Raw genomic sequence first — 13,926 nt, 5'->3', positions numbered from 1 at the left:
ATACCACATTCACACACACCCAAGAAGGAATCTAAACACGGCCACACCTCCTAGTCAAACACCCCACAAAAGTACCCGTGGTAACATAAGTTGACAATAGTTTGATTGGTGTTGTTAATTCTACTCCATGGCGCTGAATTTCATCTTGCTTTAGGCTCCAAGGAGCTGAGGAACCTTCTGAAAGCATCAGAGACCGAGAAGAAACGTTTACAAGGGGAGGTGAAGAAGCTGAGTCGAGCCCTGGAGAACTTTGACCCAAAGTTTTTCGATGAGATTGAAGACCTGAAGTTCAACTACAATTTGGAGGTGAAGAAGAACATTCTGCTGGAAGAAGAGCTGAGGAAGGTTTGCACTCAGTTTGGCGTGCCAGCTAATATTCCCAGTGTGTCAATCAGCTAAGCCATTACAAACCACAAGAGGGCTGTTAAAAGTAACCCAACACTGTAATGAAACCACAGGCCCAAAGCCCATAGGGTGGTTCAGATCAGATAACAGCTACTGATATTACCTGTTCCAATGGTTTGATAACGCTATAAAAAAAACTGTAAAATATATCATCTGTAAATGAGTTGATTATGGCAAATAGAAGCAGGTTTGTACATTCCAATTATTCCTGATACAAAACAGCGTGAGAGATCTGCTTCATACAGTCCACCACTTTATTTCTTCGTAAATAGTGCTAATAAATCCTTCATTATGAACTACGTTACCGTGCAGATGTTTATTTTTTTTACCCACTGCCAATAAAAGACAATACATGTCATGTTTGGATCTTTTAAATAGCATGTTACCCAACATCTGGTATATATTTACATAATCGTTCTAAGTATTAAATTCGACAAAAAAAAAAAGCTGCGAACGATTGTGGCAAATGGGTCTCCGCTTCTCCACTGATTGCGAGGTCATCCAATGCGGTGCGATAGCGCCCCTTGGTGGTCGGCGAGTGCACTGACTTGACGATTGGTTCATTATATATATGGTATAACATTTTATTTGTTACTCGTTTCTGATAATATAACCATGCGTCACCTTGCCAAACTCCCCATTGGGATGAAGTACCTCTTCAGCACAAAGCTTTCAATCTTCATTATGGGTAATGTCAAGCAGCTGTGGCAATTGGCTCGAGAGTTTGGCATCTCATCAAATGTTGTAAAGGAAAGTATAGAGTCTAGGGCTGGACGTCGCTACGTGTCGAAGCGGACGTCCTGTAGCCGGCTGAAGCGCTACGTGTCGAAGCGGACGTCCTGTAGCCGGCTGAAGCGCTACGTGTCGAAGCGGACGTCCTGTAGCCGGCTGAAGCGCTACGTGTCGAAGCGGACGTCCTGTAGCCGGCTGAAGCGCTGTCCGTCCAGCCGGGAGAGGGAGGCGAACAGATCCTTGGTGTGGAGGCGGTAGTCATGGTCCGCCGTCCAGTCGACGCGCACCTCCACGGGCCTCGAGCTGAAGGAGCAGTCGCCGTCCGGCCAGCCCAGACCCAGGTGGTGGCGGTGGACCTGAGGACCGACACCAGGGAGACGTCACCTCCTCGGTCCAGGATATCATGTTAAACCCACAGCAAATAACGTGGAAACCCCAGGCGGTAACGTAACAAGTCTCTGAGCTCATAATATAACATTTTGCCTATAATCTTTCAACGTGAAACATCTATTACGTAATGAAGCGAGCATAATAATTTCCTCCTTACATTATGAGGCAAGCATAATAACTTTTCTACTTATAAGCCGTTTTCACACATTTTTGGGCATTTGTACATCAGGAGGTTCGACCCTGGGGGAGATTCAGGAAGGCTGGAAGGCTGAGAGCTGGGGCTCAGACTTGGGGGGGGGGGGGGGGGGCTCACTCACCTTGACCAGGGTGCCGTCGTCACAGTGCCACACGATGCCCTCCACCCCCCCCTCGCGGCTCTCCTGGAACCAGGAGGTCAGGCCCTGGAGGTCCAGTGGGGGGGGGGAGGAGGGCCCCCCGACCCCCACGCTGCCGTGGGACACCAGGGCGTGAAGGGGCTGCTTCTTGGCCCCCATCCCTGGAGGCGAGGACGAGCAACAAGCCACGCTTTACGGCGCGCTCACAGCGATGGGGGTTACGGGGGAAACATTTTCCCCATGACGCTCTTGTGATTCTACTTCCGTTCGGCCACTGGGGCGGGATTTTGATGACGGAGTTGCCCAGTTGGTGACGTATGGTTTACTAGTGACGCGCATCAACATGGCGGAACATGAAAGTTTTGCTCACTATAAAAGAATCAACCATCATATCATATCACATACTTTACTATTGATTGACGTTGTAACAGTCTGTTGGCATCGACTTTAAACGTTGCGTACTGGTAAACCAGCTCTAGATAAGGGCAAGTGTAGCCTTCCAAACAGTGGCAATACAATGTGCTTCTCATAAATAAAAGCAAAAGGATAGTAGGTGACAGGCTGCAAGGAAATAAAGGCGTGCAAACCTGAAACTGATCCTACTAAGTTCTGTTTAGTTCTAGACTGTTTTTTATTGGATAAAAAAAAAAAAATGCTGTGAAAAACTTTTAGATTCCCAACGCGGTGCACATGAACGGTCGCTGTCGGGAATGAGAGGATGAGAGCCATGGACCATGGAGCATGAGCACACCTTAGTCTCACATGCAACCGGGGATTAAGTCTCAAGCGGGACATCAAAGAAGGAGGATTTTCATCTGTCTTTTAAATGTATGTGCCATACTTTATCTGTGGTGCCTGAAGATGAAACTTGTGTTGTCTGAAGACGAAAGCTTAAGTCTTATCTGGCCTTTAATCCAAGTTCCCTGTCTGTGCTCTCTCAAGCTGAGTGCTAGTACATGACCTTTTCAAAATACAGAAAGCGTTTTATTTTTTTCATTTTCAAAAAGAACATTTCCTTTGTGGTGAATGGAGAACTTGTTTAATCTCCTACTCGGTCTCCGTTAGCCCGAATAACAAATGTATAACTAAGATGAGTCATTTGTATAGGTCTGAAAAGAAGCTGAAGCAAAACATTGCGATGTGATGAAAAGCAGACAGCCCTGTTGGTAAACACGCTAATGAGAAAATTGTTTTAATATCAGATCTGATTATATATATCCCATTCTGAGATTAAAACGTTTGCACCCCTGTATGATAGGACCTTTAAGGCCCTCGGGTCTTGAAATCGCAATGCGTTCGATAGTGCCCCAACCTTTTAGTAGGCGGGAGACTTTCTGAATTAAATAAACTCAATAACAGCGTCCTGCCCGTTCTACTTGGGTATCTGCTCTGAGGGACGTGAACTAGTGTAGCTCAGATGGCAGATGTTGATGGTAAGAGTATCGTAAACAAAGAGTGAAAAGGCTAGCAAGCCATTTACAGTTCTACATTTAGGGCTTTTATCCAAAGCGACTTAATAATTACATTACTATACAAAGAACGGCAATTTATCGCTGTCAGAACAGTATGGAAATTCATAGAAACAAGTGCTAGGTTACCTTGCAAGACTAGCCTTTTTTTATATGGAAAATATGTCAGTTATAGGATGTGATTTTATTGAAAACATTGTTTACATCACTATCGATCAGCATATGTATGATACATACGGATATGTCCAGGTCATTTTAAGCAAGTTGAAATGTTACTAACCGCAACTTTAAAGAGGACCTACTTTTCTGGTCTTAATTTCTTATAAATGACTCCTATAGCGCAACCTGACACGAATCAGAGCACAAAAAACGATGTAGATTTTCGGGAAACTCTTCCTCTCATCTGGGCGCTTTCAGCATTCTCCGTCAACGCTCGGTTTCGTCCTTCTCCGCCCCCTCGCCCCCCTCCTGCCAACCCAACCCCGTTGTGATTGGTCACCTTCCTTGAAGCGTGCGCGCGGGCAGATTTGACCAGGCATATGGGGCCGTGGCAGGAGTGCCTCTACGTAAATGATTTCCCGGAAATGTGAACAAGTGAATCGCAAACGTTGTCCCGAATGCACAGCCACCCCAGACTGTCAGCAGGGAATACGTTGAAATGCATGTACGTCATTATTTGACAGTCACTTTAGTATGGTTAAACATGACTATCAATCATTATAACAACGTTTATAGGTCATAAAAGTCGAAAAAGCATAATAGGTCCCCTTTAAGGGTGAACCCCTTAACCAGTATGATGGTTAAGGGTCACGGTAGAGGGGAAGCCTGGAGCCCGGGGGTCCCGGCCCGACTCACCGTACGGGTTCCCGTTGACGTTGGTGCCGATGAGCTCCAGTGTTTGCTCCATCAGGTCGACCAGGGGGACCAGGGCCAGCTCCAGCAGGTCGGGGCTCTGGTCTCCGGGCCGTAGGACCAGGGCGACCCCGGCGTCGTAGTCCACGGTGGAGGAGTGCCAGCAGTACTGCTTGTTGTCCGTCTGCACCGGAACCCAGCCTACAAATTAGGGATCGGTCGATATTAGATATTTTTCCGTCAGCCGATGACCGAGACACCGATGTCGATTTTCTTGAGCCGATAGTTGGAGTCGATACTGCTTCTGCTCCCTCAATTCATAAAAATTACACAATGATAACATAACAAATGTTACAATTTGAAAAAAGGAACATTTGTTGAACTGTCTGTAAATCATGCCAGGAATTAAAAAATATAATAATAATCGGCCGATGCTGATACACGTAAAAAAAAGCTAATTTCGGCCGATAGTGTCAGCCGGCTGATATATCAGTTGATCACTACTACACATATGACATAAAGACAGAGAGCCCGTCTGGGGGTACCGTCCGCAGAGATCTATCTGTGTCCTCTCCAACAAGACATCAAGGCATGAGAAGCATTGCAGAACTGTAGTATCTGTTTCCCCTTTCCCTGAGGTAGTTTTTGCAGGAGTTAGTGATTAGTTATCCATAGCGACTTCCAGTGAATTCAGATACAGATCATGAAAGGAGCAGGTTGGGGTTAGGGCTTTTTCTCGAGGATGACTACAGGGGGCCCTTGGGGGGGGAATAGGGCTGGAGCCTATCCCCTTTCAGCTGAGAGTCATACTAGCCAGTACAATATCCCACCCGCCCGAAGGAACGATGAAGAGAACTCAAGACTTGAAAATCTGGTTTGTTGCTAAAGTATCTCTAGTCTAGGACCTAGAATGATCAACGCAGTGTCATCATCTGCATGTGTGGGCGGGGAATGGTGGACGAATTGTGGGTCCTTTAGCCCCGAAAAGCCTGCTTTGACTCGGCTTCAATGGGCACAGTTGCCCATAAGTTTTGGAAGCTTCATGAAATCTGTTCATGTTGCATCAGGGCACATGAACAGTGCCAACAATGGGGTTGAACCCAGTAACGTTTGGCTGGGAGTCCAACACCCTTACCACTAGACTATCCATCGCTCTATTGAGAAGAAGTCTTGGAGAACCTGGAATATGTCCGTGATCGTCGGGGACTGGTGTTCCCTCGTGATGTTTGACACCGTGAGCGGGGATCCAAGCCTCTGGAACGGTCCTGAAGTCCTCCTCTACCTTCCATGTGAAACCTGGTCGACGAGAATAACACACACAAACAACCCACCGCAATCATAAGTCAGTTCCTAGTCGTTATGGATTTGATTTAAGCCATAACAATTGGCATTAAAACATGACAGTTTACATACGACATTTCTGTCACAACCCGAGCAGCGCAATGCTCCAAATATCCGTGACCTACAACGCTTACAATACGATTATTGAATAATCGTGACCAATTGGAGGAAAGTCATCCATCTGGGTTTCATTTAGACTAATCACATTGGGGTGAATCTAAACTGGCAAGACATATATTGTATGCTCTTGTTTGGACTACTCTCAATGACGTCAACGACTATAACAGTACTTCCTTAACCAACCTCAATATGTAAAGGGTTTTCAGTCTCAAGTGGTATGAAGATTTGTGATTCATCCTTTTTTTGTTTGCTACAACTGAAATTGCAGCATTCCCCAGATGTCATTACTGCTCACCAGCTACAGTCGCATCAGTACCGAGCCCACTGATGAGGACACATCAGGCTTAAAAGTATGCTTGCTTAAGTAAGAGAACACTTACAATACCTTTAGAACTTTTGTGAGAATGCTGATATTTTTTGAAGCTCTTGTCGGCTAGTTTGGTAGGCTTTCGGTCCAGTCGAGCCCAGAGATATGGTTGCCCTGTAAAAACCCAAGGAATAACAAGAGTGGTTATTTGGCTTTCAGTTTAGTGAAACAACCAATGGAGAACAGCTGCAAGAGAATTTAGACAACATTTTGTGATTTGAGTACACCCAATATTAGTGCCATATCCAACCTTTCTGGGGTTGCATAGCGAACCTTTACCTTCATAATATGTCACATAGCAGCAGGTGCCATCCAGTTTTTCTGTGGCCAGCGCACTCTCCACGTTAGATTCTAACGCCAAGGGGTTGAGGTGTTCAGTGGCAATAACCTGAAACGGCTACAGAAAGAAAAGTACTGGGATAAATATGGAAGATAATTAATCAGGATTAATGAATGATATTCCATATCTAGCTCTGTAGTAAGTTGGCTGACTGTATAATAAAAGGGCCGACAGAGAAAAGGGGTCGAGAAGCCCATGATGACTATGTTTTGATTTGGGATTCAAGTTTTTCTAAGCTAAACACAGACCTGGCCAAGCCGTTTTCTGGATTGTTCCTGTTTCACTTCCGTCAAAAATAAACATGGCACCTTCTGTTGAACTGAACTGAGACGTGACATGTCTTATTCGCGTTGTTATTACAGTAGGAGGACAGCTAAGTGCTGATGTTGCTCAGAAAATGTTTGTTAGCATCAGCAGGTCCATGCGCTTGCTAGTGACAGCTGAGTCCTCTACGCATGCGCGAGGAATTGTGGGTATCGTAGTTCTAGGGAACATTTTTGTAGGAACGTTTAGGCTACCGATTGAGGATTTAAGAAGTGGATACAATAAATTGTATATTGAGCCACCAATCGAATTCAAGTATAAAAATATATAAAATATTTTTTTGGAATAAATGAAACACGACTTGAACCATGAATGTTTTTATTATTTTATTTTATAAAACAATGTGAATACATTTAATGATACACTTTTCCTCACCAGAAAATAGAACATGAATAATGAACCAACCCTCTTTTTCTGAAAAGAACTCACACACACAGTCCCTCACACAAACACACAAGTAAACGCTCAAAAAAACTGTTCCAAGGCTTTTACCGCTTTACAGAAACTGCTGTAAAAAGCAGCCGCTCCACCTACAACGCGGCGATGGTGTTGTTGTCTGATGGACGGACGAATGGTTTGGCCTCGCTGGCGTTCTTGCCTTCGGTCTTTGCCTCCTCTGACAGTTGGGTCTGCAGGTGCGTATCACTCTCTTGCTTCGACATCTCGGTCTCCGCCTCATCCCTAGTCTGCTGGGGTCGGGCCCACGGCGGGGGAAATAAAAACCTTTGCCTGAGGGGACCAGAACAAACGACCAATGGACCAATGAAAAACCCTTACCATTTTTGGGTTGAATTGATATGGAAATAAGCATTCAAAAACACCTTAAATACTTTATATATTTACAGACAGACAGACAGACAGACAGACAGACAGACAGACAGACAGACAGACAGACAGGGAGGGAGGGAGACAGACAGGGAGACTGCGAGACAGACAGACAGGGAGACTGAGAGACAGACAGACAGGGAGACTGAGAGACAGACAGACAGGGAGAGAGAGAGACTGATAGACAGACAGACAGACAGACAGACATCTATATAATCTTAAATTACATTTTCTTATTGTATTAAGGGAGGGAGGGATGGGGGGCTACCATATTTTCTGCTGATCTTACTCACAGTTTGCAGTACCAGGAGGCAGCGGCAATCGAGACCACCAGAACAACAAGTCCCACCACAATAAGAGCCACCTGGAGGCCTGGGGGAGAAACGCCACAACACAGAGGCTCTGATCAACATCTGCCACAAAAACGTGGAGAGACACCAATCCCCCTGTATCCAAGCAGCAAATGTGTCCAGGTTTGCTAAATGCGGCAGGGACTTTATAGGTTATATATTTATTCATACCTTTCGAAATTGCGGCACCTTGTCATGTGGATTAAAAAAAGGAGACATTAATGTTATCACTTTATTAACAAAGGCTATGGGCTTGGAAACTAGGAAGCGGGAAATATCTTGTGGAAGGTCGACGGTGCATCTCGTTAAAAGTTAAAGTCTATCGTAGGCCAGAAGTTGAGACAAATATTTATCTAAATACATCACCCATACAGAAATAATCGTACGGTAGTAAGAAAAAGCTAGTAATAAGAAAATAACAAGGATAATTATTTGGAACGGAAGAACACAGAGTGGTCAAAATCCATACTCCTTGTCTGAATTGTTCTCTGTTATGCTGTAATGGTGCTGTGCCGGAGGTTTAATTTGACACTTTGTTGATGTGTGGTTCATGTGTTTGTGTATTTTTTGGGGGGGGGGGGGGGGGGGTTATTTACCTCCTAAAGATCCATTGGAGGAGTGGAGGAGCGTGTTCTCAGAGGGGCTTCTCGTGGTGGTTGTTTTGGTGGTGGTGGTGGTGGTGGTGGTGGGGCTGGTGGAGGAGGAGGGGTGTAGAAGGAAGCTAGATAAGCTGGAGGCCCGCACAGGGGTAGCAGGGGTGGATTTCCGCTTCCTGGCGGGGGTCCTCGAGGTCACCACGCGATGCGTACCACGAGGAGCCGTCGAGGGGAGCGGGAGTGAGGAGGTGCTGGACGTAGCGAGGGAAGAAGGGGAGGAGGAAGAGGAAGAATACCAAGGGGAACGCCCAGTCGGTTTTGGCGAACGAACGGGATCACGAGGAGCGGGTCTCGGGGGGGATCTCCGTCGTGGTTTGGTTAAGGGTGGAGTCTGGGTGTGTCTGGGTACTTGGGTGGGGGAGGCGGTGGGCCAGGCATAACGCTTCCTCGTTGCCGTAGCCGTTGGCTTGAAGGCCGCAGCGATGGCGGTTGTGGTGGGTGCATCTGCGTTTGAACAAGACAGCTTCATAGTTATTGACAGAATATAAAATGCAATATTTAAATGCATAACTTACATTTCTTGACCAAACATAACCCCAACATATTTCCATGTAGAGAGAGAGAGAGAGAGAGAGAGAGAGAGAGAGAGAGAGAGAGAGAGAGAGAGAGAGAGAGAGAGAGAGAGAGAGAGAGAGAGAGAGAGAGAGAGAGAGAGAGAGAGATTAAAAAAATAACACAAATATTTGGCTGTCTTGCGGCAGGAAAACTGAATTTGACGATTCCAATAGAGAGATAGATAGATAGATACTTTACCTTCTGGTTTGAAGCAGAAAGCGGCAAAGTGATGGCTTTCCAGCACACTCCAAGTACCCAACCCTACTACGCTCTTCCCACAATTCAGTTCTGAGGTTATGCGTGGGATGATCCCTTTCTTCACATCATCCGTCCATCCAAAGCTGTTCACAGAAAAGCGGCACAGAGGCTTGGTATGATTTATTTGCTTTCTCACTGAAATGTATCGTCCAGCGTCAACCAAGGATGTATATTTTAATATTTTAATTAGAATGACTAAATGTCATGTTATTATGATATTTGTCCCAATCCTAACCACTGTAATGGTTAAGATTAATGCAAATATATCGTTACATTTTGTGGTTTTAATATTTAATAATTCTTGATACTGGTGTATACAGAGCTAATCTGGATCATCTTTTCATATACTGCAGGCTACTGTGTTTTATTTCATTTTCTATCTTGCAGTGGCAAAGCTAGACCTTTTTTGGGTGGGCTCAAGCCCACCCAGAAGTTTTACTTAGCCCACCCTATCGTTTCGGCCTCAAATCTAATATTCTACTGTTTTTTTTTTACACAAGCAATGAGAGGATGGATGTTGTACACTAATGAACAGGCTCAAATGGGCTAGTGAAATCGAGCGCAACCTTCCTGCAGGAATCTCTAACCTCTGATTGGTGGGTGAGCCTCTCCTGTTTGACAAAACCAAAAATGCAATTTCCAGCTGTGTTATAACATGACCTGGTAATAATAATAATAATCATTTTAAAACCTTGACATAATCTGTCAGATGACTATTAAATGACAAGGCGATTCTATCTATGCCTCTTCTTAAATTGCTTCATGTTTTTGTCGGCAGAGCCTTGTAAGGCTGCGTAGTACGATAAGCATGATAATGAGCAAGGAGCAGAAAAAGTTGACATGGGGGCTAATTTTTAGTTGAAAAAAAACACAGGCATTATTTTATCAGCTGAGGGCGTATTCCTTGCCATAACAACATGAGCTAATCAACAAGTACAACATGGTCTGATACTATGAAACTCAGGAGAACTCTGATTAAAGGTGTCAGGGGGGGCATGAGTGGCAGAGGGGACTTAGTGTCCTATTTATTTATTTATTTTAATAAGTTACTTCTTTTATTTTAAATAAACATAATACCAAGGGTCAGAAGTTTTACCAGAATTTTGATCTTACAAAGTCATGACAGAGGGCCTTGGTGTCTAGATTCATGATTGAAAGATGAATATATATTTTTTTTTAAAGGGAAGAAGCTGATGAAGCTGACAAGTCACCAATGTTTACTGTTTAAAAATATTTTTAATAAAAAAAAATAAAAAATTTTTTTAAAGCAAATCAATTGCTCTTGTTACTCTGTTTTGGGATTCACACAGACTTAGCAGTCTTGTTTAAATGTTAAAAATTGAGTTAATAAACTGAACCTCGAAATTGTTTTAAGTTGTTGCAGATGTAATCTCCGCTAATTTTATTAATCTAAATAAATAAATATTAGCAGGTTCTCAATAGTAGGCTATTTCAATTCAGGGAGGGCGTGAAAACCATCTCCTAGGGGGGGAATGACAGAAAATAATTGAGGATCACTGGTCTAGAAAATGTTGTAATTGTTGATTAGCTCACGTTGAAAATGTCCTCAACTGATAAAATAAGGCCAGCGGGTTTTTTTTAAACTGAAAATTAGCACCCTTTTTTTTTTGCATCAGAACAGCAAGATTTTTTGTCATCAGAAGTTTTATAAAAATGTATGGGTCCCTGAAAGTGAGACAACATAGTTTAGCGCTCCCGAAATAGTGATCTGTTTCTCATTTTATTCAGCTAGTACATGTTGTACCAACGTGTTTCAGTAACATATTCAGGAAAATATGGTCATTTTTGAGTGAAACTTACACAAAGGAAATTTAATATACCTCAAATTTGTTATTACAGTTCACATCCATTTGATTATTACATACAACAACATAGTAAGTAAGAAAATAAAGGTTGTTGAAAAAAAAATCTTGGACAGGATTTTTTATATACTCCATATACCCCTGTGGCTTCCTGAGGTTGAGCCACCCCAAAAGTCAGAACCTAGATTCGCCCCTGTGTGACAGCAAGAACCATGGATTTCGGAAGTCGCTTTGTGAAACGTTCACGTGATGAATCGTCATTACCTGCACGTTTCAAATCCACTCTGCAGCGCCACCACCATTTGCTCTCTGGTCGCTATGGTAGCGTTCAGCCTGAGACAAGCATCCCTCGCTTCGGCGGCGGTGAACTGGTATCTACCGGTTTCAGGGATCATGAAAACCCCAGCGATCCTTGCGCTAATGGGATCGGCTGGACGCATGAAAATATGTCAGGTGAGGTCATTGGATTTAAAAAAAAATTGAAAAATCTATAAATAGATAGTAATAGATAGTTAATAAGTAATTTCTTTCAGAAACTTTTATTTCAATATCTAATTTAATATAACCTAACAAATGACACTAAGTGAATATAAGTCAATAAACAATCCAATTAAAAAAGCTTTGAAACAAGGACGTTTGCTTAATGAAAGAAAGAAACATTTCCACATGCAAAGATTTTTTTTTAAAATTTAAGTAAACTACATAATGCAAATAATAGAATTACATTTCCATGTAGAACTATTTTCTACTATCTTGAGAAAAACATTGGGCATAGCCCCAAACATTTTATCATTATATTTTTGCAATCCATCCTGTTTCTTATCCAATATCCATAACCTGGTACTCACACACACCAAGAGACCAAGAGAAAATCCTGATTACATACCTTTTAATTGCCCTTGATTAAAAGCAATGTGGATGGATAGAGAGAGAAAAATCACTGGAGAGTAAAACCAAAGGTTTGCCATGACTCCAGATGAACCAGAAATATAACTGAAGAGAAGCAACTGGGAGGCTCGACAAAATAAATCAAGAGAAGACGACGACGACGCATGTGATGAGTGTGTTGAGAGGAAACAGGAAGTGAAGGTCAAATCTGCTTGATGCCCCTCTATCAGATCACCGTTGCTGGAGGTAGGACAGCCATAAAACTGCATCGAAAAATGTCAGTGGGAGGTCACATTGGTTTGCCATACGATGAAACCTGTATTTCACCTTTTAAATTCTACCAGTGATAAACGACTAAGGATTTCCTGCACCCTGGTAACCCTAGATTACGACCGACGAACAATTCGAAAGGATATTTTTATGGCTAAAAGTCTAGATAGTGTATCTAGCTTTGATGAACTTGACACCGATGAGCACCAATTTGTTTAGGGTCCATTCCCACACTTCCCCATGAATAAAATCCTGTGGAGCGATTTGGGGACATTGTTGAAAAACACTACACAGGAAGATAGCAGCCATTGAGGTGCGAGAACGTCCAACTCGCGGTTCATGATGGATTCCACTGCTCTGTTTAGTTTCTGCTTAGCAAGCATAGCTCCTCTGATGTCATAGCTGACAGAACTGGCCAGCGCCAGGAGGGAACCCTCTTCCTCCATTCTTCCGGCGCTCCCTTCCCCCCTCTGTCTCTCTCTCTGACTCTCTCTCTCTCTCTCCCTGGTTCCCTCTGTTGTTTTGTCATTTTCCCACCCAGTGATAATAACTTGTTCTTCCTGTCCGTCCCTATGTCCAGCCAGCCATCCATCTATCCATCGGTCTGTTGTTCCTCTGTCTGTCTGTTCCTCCATCCCCCTGTCTGTCTATCTATCTGGTCAGTGTTTGATACTGTTCCTGAGATCATAGTTTAATGCTACTATTAAAATGACACAATTCTCTCTCTCTCTCTCTCTCTCTCTCTCTCTCTCTCTCTCTCTCTCTCTCTCTCTCTCTCTCTCTCTCTCTCTCTCTCTCTCTCTCTCTCTCTCTCTCTCTCTCTCTCTCTCTCTCTCTCTCTCTCTCTCTCTCGTATTAGCCATAGTTTCCTGTTCTGTGCGACTATCTCCCTCTCTCTCACTATCTCTCATCGGTCAGTTTCCTCTTCTGTGCGACCGTAATGTTTCTTTCTCTCTTATTTCCTCCCCTCTATCCTCTTCCTCTCTATCCTCTTCCTCTTTATCTCCCAGGCAGACAGAGAGGTTAACTCATGCTGTATAGCGTTGCAGATTTACAACACCACCTACACAGAAACATGTTGTATGCCATTGCATGTCAAAACATCATACATGTAGGTATTCATCGTCCCAGAGCAGCACTGTAGAATACATTGGGTCAAACCAGGGTTGGACTGGGACAATGTCATTTTATCACACATATAGTATGTTTCTTCACATAAACCTTTAAACATACACATATTGCATTCCTCTCACCACATGAAATAGTCATCACCTCAGTAAAGAAATATATGAATTGAAAGATTACAATAAATTCAATGGCAAATATTGCAAATTAAACTAATTATTTCCTATAGGTTTACTTGTTTTTTGTGCTAAAATTCAAAGTATCTTATCTTTTTATTTACAATACAGCTTGATTCTGCATCTCTATTTACAGCTCATTAGTCCATGTCAATGTTTACTGTTGCTATGGCAGACTGCTGACATTAGCAGCTGTTAGCTAGTTTAGCCAAATCATCTGAACAATAATAACCCATAACATCTCAATTCGGCATATTTAAACAAAATCAACCAAAACTACCGACAGTCACAGCCCTTCAACTCTGGGATAATACGTTTTCACAAG

The 13,926-nt window shown here is 43.3% G+C and overlaps 3 protein-coding genes across 9 annotated transcripts in view; 1 reads left to right on the top strand and 2 right to left on the bottom strand.

Moving 5' to 3' along the window:
- cep290 (centrosomal protein 290) overlaps nt 1-887 on the top strand; it is a 50,717-nt gene extending 49,830 nt beyond the window's left edge. For all 6 annotated transcript variants that reach the window (XM_060060269.1, XM_060060267.1, XM_060060266.1 and 3 more), the window contains one exon: nt 155-887. In XM_060060269.1, coding sequence (XP_059916252.1) covers nt 155-399 — 245 coding nt within the window. In that variant the 3' untranslated portion in view covers nt 400-887. The remainder of the gene's footprint in view (nt 1-154) is intronic.
- A 168-nt stretch (nt 888-1,055) lies between these two features.
- rlig1 (RNA 5'-phosphate and 3'-OH ligase 1) lies at nt 1,056-6,825 on the bottom strand. The gene is made up of 7 exons (XM_060060273.1): nt 6,600-6,825; nt 6,291-6,408; nt 6,030-6,125; nt 5,363-5,479; nt 4,187-4,384; nt 1,845-2,023; nt 1,056-1,493 (listed from the first exon to the last, which is right to left on the bottom strand). Exons 1-7 carry the CDS (start codon nt 6,687-6,689, stop codon nt 1,302-1,304), a joined length of 990 nt encoding a protein of 329 aa, XP_059916256.1. The 5' UTR covers nt 6,690-6,825; the 3' UTR covers nt 1,056-1,301.
- A 163-nt stretch (nt 6,826-6,988) lies between these two features.
- lyve1b (lymphatic vessel endothelial hyaluronic receptor 1b) lies at nt 6,989-12,627 on the bottom strand. 2 transcript variants are annotated; one of them, XM_060060271.1, is made up of 7 exons: nt 12,029-12,627; nt 11,407-11,572; nt 9,260-9,402; nt 8,447-8,950; nt 8,022-8,039; nt 7,794-7,872; nt 6,989-7,404 (listed from the first exon to the last, which is right to left on the bottom strand). In XM_060060271.1, exons 1-7 carry the CDS (start codon nt 12,297-12,299, stop codon nt 7,206-7,208), a joined length of 1,380 nt encoding a protein of 459 aa, XP_059916254.1. In that variant the 5' UTR covers nt 12,300-12,627; the 3' UTR covers nt 6,989-7,205. The 2 variants fall into 2 exon arrangements, with proteins under 2 accessions (XP_059916254.1, XP_059916255.1); XM_060060272.1 differs by lacking the exon at nt 8,022-8,039 and having other exon boundaries at nt 12,029-12,624.
- Nucleotides 12,628-13,926: the final 1,299 nt, after the last annotated feature.

The sequence above is a fragment of the Gadus macrocephalus genome, chromosome 9 (assembly GCF_031168955.1).
Source record: "Gadus macrocephalus chromosome 9, ASM3116895v1".
In the NCBI taxonomy this organism is placed as follows: Eukaryota; Metazoa; Chordata; class Actinopteri; order Gadiformes; family Gadidae; genus Gadus; species Gadus macrocephalus.
This window is presented reverse-complemented; position numbering and strand designations above follow the sequence as displayed.